The 6,000-nt window shown below is 39.8% G+C and overlaps 1 protein-coding gene across 1 annotated transcript in view; it reads left to right on the top strand.

Moving 5' to 3' along the window:
* Nucleotides 1-968: 968 nt before the first annotated feature.
* The window catches only part of DDX60 (DExD/H-box helicase 60), a 52,104-nt gene continuing 47,072 nt past the window's right edge, over nt 969-6,000 (top strand). Inside the window, 7 exon segments of the mRNA XM_074586944.1 lie at nt 969-1,097; nt 1,886-2,010; nt 2,253-2,627; nt 2,761-2,830; nt 4,519-4,696; nt 4,838-5,179; nt 5,681-5,788. Coding sequence (XP_074443045.1) covers nt 2,264-2,627; nt 2,761-2,830; nt 4,519-4,696; nt 4,838-5,179; nt 5,681-5,788 — 1,062 coding nt within the window. The 5' untranslated portion in view covers nt 969-1,097; nt 1,886-2,010; nt 2,253-2,263.

The following is a 6,000-nucleotide window of genomic DNA, read 5'->3' as shown; positions in this document are numbered from 1 at the left end:
AGGTCAACATTGACACTCCCACCCGAATTGGTGTCGCCTGCAAACTCACTGAGGGTGTACTCAATCCCCTTGTCCAGATCATTGATAAAGATATTAAAGAGAACTGGCCCCAACTCCGCTTGTGACCAGCCGCCAACTGGATTTAACTCCGTTCACCACCAAGAGTGGTGAGTTACAATTGGTTCCCACGTTGTTCCCTCCCAAAGAAAAAGAAAGCGTGCTGAGAGGAGGGAGCAGGGGCTTATCTTGGCTAGCTAAACAAAATGATTCTGATATGCTGGAGCACTGTGGGTGTGCTACTGTGCAGTAAAGGAGTTTCTGGAATCTTTGTATGGGTCTCAAAGGAAATGCAAGATGCGGAAGAGACCTCTGGTCTGTTTACCTGGAAAGTGTTATGTGTCAGCTGCCCACCAGGGAGGCTGTAGAAAAACTACCTGGATCCATGAGGAGACTACTTATGTGTGTAACCCCAGCGGTCTTCTGTCCTGCACAAGCATCTGATCTGAAGAGGAGCTGGGCTTTGCACTTCTCGCCAAGACAATCTGATATGTAAATTCTGGTTTCCTAAATATTGTTTGAACAGTACTTGGGTACATGGGTTCCCTTGTGAATCAAGGCTTTGCTATTTTAAATTAAGTGATAAGGGTCCAGTACTGTTCCTTCTAAAGGATTTGCTAGAAATGAAGTAGATCTCTTAGTTTATTTTTATATGGAATTTCCTACTTTAAGAAAGCAGGCTGGTATTCTTATAGATCATGGTGACTAAAGGACAGAAATAGGAATTATCGTTTTCTTCACTGGATATGCAACTTGTGTTAACAAGATTCTTAAGCAATGCAGGCTTAACGGCTCTTGGACCACTAGCTGAAGCCACCGTGACAGAAAAGCATAACTGAATGGAAGCAAGGAAATATTGATGGTGCCTTGCTGTGCCGCGTCCAGGGACGCAGTTTTGCCAGCACCTCGGAAACGAAAGCTGAACTAGCTGCGCCGGGGACGGAAACCGAAAGCTACTGGGATGGGCAGTGTCACCCGACCCCGCCGCCTCCCGTCGCCGGCGGCTTGAACACGGGATGGCGGCCAGGCCGGGCCGGGCGGTGAGGCGGGCAGCGGGGGCTGGTACTGTCCGGGCCGGGGCCTTGTTAAAAGTTGTGGTTAGGGTTGTCTTTAGGGTGGGGTCTGGGCCTGAGACTGGGATTGGAGTTAGGGCTGGGGTTGGATTTAGGTCTGGGGCGGGGGGCTGGGGTTGGATTTAGGCATGGTGCTTGGAGCTGGGATTGGGGTTTGCATTAGGGATGCAGTTGGTTTAGGGCTGGACAGCATGCAGGGGAGCATCTGTGACTGCAGGCATCAAGGTGTTGTCCTAGATCTGGGTTCTTCACCCGGTGTGCAAGGCAGTAACACACAGAGCAGAGGTATTTTCAAGTTTATTCCATTAATGCACAGAAATGGGGAGCTCTTTCCAAGGGAGCACACCTTAGTTTCAAAAATTTCCCTTTTTATACACTGATTATTACATAACAACTAATAATACATAGTCATTGTTACTCTCTTTAACGATTGGTCACGGTTTCTTCACTTCCTATGTAAATTAGTGCGCAGACTCTGTCTTTTTCCTCCATTGTTCTCTTTTAAGTATGTGGTATCATTTGGGTAGGTGGTCAATGAGTCGGTGGTCATGCTCTCCCCCTGTCGAAATGATACACAAAAGGTGACTTTATGTAGCTGTATCTATATAAATAGCTTACGTTTTATGAAAATAGGTATTAAAGTTCCACTGTAAAGTTATGTTAAGCACACCACTGCAATATAGCTCACTATGGGTACAGCATTTTACAAGTAGATAATAAAAATGTATTTTTTTTTCTGCAACTTCATTCTCTAGGAGTTTAACACCAGGTGAAAATCGAAAAGAAAATTGCAGCTGAGTTTTGAGTTTGTGAAATCTGAAGTGGAGGTTGCACTTCAGTTTCTTTTGTTGTTTTTTTAAGAGAGGTTTTAAGAAAACAGGTAAGTAATACTCCTCTTTAGTAAACTTTAAGAAAGACAAAAGCTGATCTTTTCCTTATAGTTCATAAAAATATTTATTGATTTTAAAATGGAAAAAAATGTCTCACAGGGATGTTTACAAAATGCTTTCTGTTTTTTCTTAAAGTTTTATTCTAGTGTGATGAAGTAGGTAATTTAATGGTTGAAGCCTGGCAGCATGCCATACTGAAAATAATCTCTTGATTACTTTTTTTGGATGCCAGAATCAAGATCTATGATGTATTCTGCGGATTATTTCAAGAAAGTAATTCGTAATGATGCAAATGAGAATGCTAGTTATGATGACAAGGACAGTGAGTGTAGCGACAGTGAGAAAATACGCTTCATTCCAACAAAGGAAGACGAAGAGAGTGAGAGTACAAGTGACAGTGATGAGGAGGATGAGACCAGTGACAGAGTGGAAGCAGCTGTTATGAAGATGCTTAAAGAAGAGGAAGGCAGAAGAAAAGAAGCTGAAGACCCAGATTACCGTAATGCTTATAGTATCTCAAGCACTGGAGAAGTGACACAGCAGGCATCACAAACTGAAGACAAGGATTTCAGAGTTCTCAAGCACGAATGTGATTCCCAAAGCCCTGGTGAGGAGCTGTTATTAGCTTATGCTCGTGTCTGTGGCTTTTATTGCAGTGTTTTACCTTTTGGCTGTTTGTAATTAATTGATAAGTTATGGTTATGTGGTTCCATCAATAACCATGTATGTGGTTATTTTAGAAATAAGAAAACATCTTGAATTTCTGAAGAAGTTGAGGCTACACAGTTGGGCATCCCTATCAAGAGCTCAGTAAGTACAGAGGGGTTCATGGAAAGAAATGTAATAAATGGTAATGAAAATAGTTTCTTTGAACTAAGTAGACATCACAGTGTAGTACCCCTTAGAGAAAGAAGCTATGTGCTTGTCACCTAGGTTTGTGGAAAACCAGGAGACCTAAGGCATGCTTAGGATTTCACGCTTCCTCCAACCACATGAAGGAAGATTCCTAATATAATAGAAGGTCTGCCCAAAGAGTAGGGATTGTCTGCATGTTTTAGGAACCGATCTACAGTTTTAACTATTGCTATTTATTTTTCTTTCAAGTTCTCTGTCATGCTTTTCTTTAGCATGTTTCCTCACATATTTTAACACTACTACTTTTACAGCATTTAAAACAGTTTTCCTGCAAAATTTACTTTTTCATATATACCTTCTGTGGTTTTGCACATCAGTTCTCATCAGTTCTGCAGCTCCAGATTCTGATTCCTTTCCCTGCTTGATACAGAAAAGGTTTAGCAATACTATCATTCACATTGACAGTGAAGTGTCTTCTCTGCATTCTGGACCTGACATGCTAAAGAGATTAGTATTAATAGAAGGCAGACAATTTAAGTCTGTAAGTCAGAAGTTTACATAGTTTTTGTTCATGGAAGGCTACTCATTGCAACAGATAACATACTGGACCTGTAAACCAGGGGCTGTTGATCCAAGCCGGAAAGGAAAGCTATGTCTTCCCAGGTGTGTATCTGAGGTGAGGTGTTATCAGGCGTTTTTGACAGCCTTGAAGAAAACAAGCATGTTCTTACCATTAGAGTATGGATGTTCTCATAATATGCATTAGTATTGTAATATGTAATAGTGTAGTATGTAACAGACAAACATGAAAGCAGAGAGACTTTCCTAGAAGGGCTTGCCTCTCTTTCATCTGGACCTGCAAACGTACTTCTGACTCCTTGGTCTCTCCTGGGTAAAACATCACGTCCCTGGACTTTCATGGATTCTTAAAGAGTTGGAGAACACAGTCAATTCCTAGGATGTATTAAAAACTACTGAGGGTGCTGTCTGTTTATACTTGCCATCTTCAGTGAAGACGATTTATTTCAAGTTTGACCTAAGACATTAATGCAAATTTCGTCAACTGTCATGGTTTTCTAAAATGGGAAGGGGATGATGAAGTCTTTTAATTCTTTGGTCTCATAAAGGAATGTATAGTGATTGGATTCCTCTTGCTGTTAGGGTATGTTTCTTGCCATAGACATTCCTTGGATGAGGGAGGTAGTTACTATTGTCGTGATAGTTGTTGATAACCCACTTTTTTTTAGCTGGAAACTCAGGCAGAAACACTCTCAAAATATATTTTGTGGTTATCTCCTGTAGGGTATTCCTTATAGAACAGATAATGTTTTCTGCATAAGCAGACGTGGACAAGAGATGCCACGTAAGTCACAGAAGCCTCAGATGCTACAAAAGTTCCTGGAGTTGTAAAGGAGACAATTGCTAATATATTCAATAACTGAAAGGATTGTAAGCTATTTGGGACTAACATTAGATCCAATAAAGATGGTTTGCTATTGGTTCAATTTATACATTTAATGTTTAGTTGATTTAATTAATGAAAGCATTTATTTTAAAATGTGTTAGTATGAAATTTCTTCTGTCCCATGTCCTCAGCTTTTCTTGGAGTAATGCTATGTGCATGCTATTTCCTTTTCTTTCAGGTACGTCAGTCTGTTAAAAGACTTCGTTGAGTCTGAATTCTTTGTGATAGATGGGGATTCCTTACTACTTATGTTTTTAGATTCGAAAACACAATATCTAAACTTCTTCTACCAAATTGAATGCTTCCTGCAGAATTTCACTGAAAAAGGAGCAAAATATGTCATTGTTTTCTTCAAGGTACTGAACAAGTAACATTTGTTTGCTGTTTAAACACTGCACTCCTTCAAAACCAACTGCCTGATTCTAATCAGGATTAGGAGGCTGTTCATTGTGTCAACAAATGTAACTGAATAATTTCATTGTTTTTATTTCCCATAGGATGCAGAACAGATGTATCTTCCATATCCTCATTTTCTTTTCTTGCGTACTGCCTTAATAGAACACCTGAGGCATAACACAGGCACAACTGTTCATACAGAATTTTCCAATTGTTTATCATCCAAATGGGAGAATTTCCTGAAGAAAAATTATCCTTACTTCATCATCATATCTGACATAGGACTGACCTCTCTCCAAACAGACTATTTATCTATTTTAATTGCTCATTCATTGGCAAAGAAAATCAACGTTGTGCTTGCTTCAGGACAGGAGTATGATATTCTTAGAGTTTACGGATATCATGTTCAGAGTGTGTATAAACACAGAGTATTTTTTCAAAAGGTAAGTTACACAACTTCGTTCTTGGTTTGCAATAACTGTGTTAGTTCTACTTTGCAGATTTAATTAAAATATCTCAATATGAGTATTATATATTACATGTTAAAATTATAAAGCACTGATACATGGCTCATTTTATGTTTCTTTGATCTACTGGTCTTGAAATCCTTAACAGGCAAACATTGTGCTTGGTGGCAAATTCCTGCCTTGTTCTTTATAGTCTCATTTCATGTCCTTGTTAAGGATCCCACTTAAGATATGGAAGTTTCAAATACAGCCTTTCCTATATCTTCACCATCACATGTCTTAGTTGACTTATAATAAGCCAGACAAGCTAGGATTTAGGCCAGGGATGTGATTTTTAAAGGAGTTTTATTTGGAATAGATGTTTCTTGGAGGCTGAGGATTGTAATGTATCTGAATGGTTTCTGTCTGTGGCTGGTAGTCCCTGATGCATTGTATCTGTTGACTTTTGTATGTAACTTTGACTTCTGCACTTCTTAGCATCAAGATGATCTGCAATATGCCTGTGAAAACCTAGTCAGGTACAAAGAACCGTTGATATGTCTATATGAACATCTCAAGCTGAGCCTGAAAAGCATACAAAAAGAGGTAATTGGACCTCTTAGATCATTTTTCTCTTTTTCTCCTCAGGTTGACTGACTTCTTCCATTCCTTTACCTGAAATTCTTTCCTAGCCAGAACTGAAGGACTCTCTTCCTTATCCTGAAGTGACACCCTGAGTCTGAGGTGGTCTCCTCTGTGCCCTTCTTCACAGCAGCTTGAAGCTGTTTCTTTCTTCAAAGTTCACTAAAGCAGGATGG

Source organism: Larus michahellis, chromosome 5 (genome assembly GCF_964199755.1).
Source record: "Larus michahellis chromosome 5, bLarMic1.1, whole genome shotgun sequence".
Taxonomy (NCBI): Eukaryota; Metazoa; Chordata; class Aves; order Charadriiformes; family Laridae; genus Larus; species Larus michahellis.
Note: the sequence above shows the minus strand (reverse complement) of the source record. Positions and strands in the feature narration are given on the sequence as shown.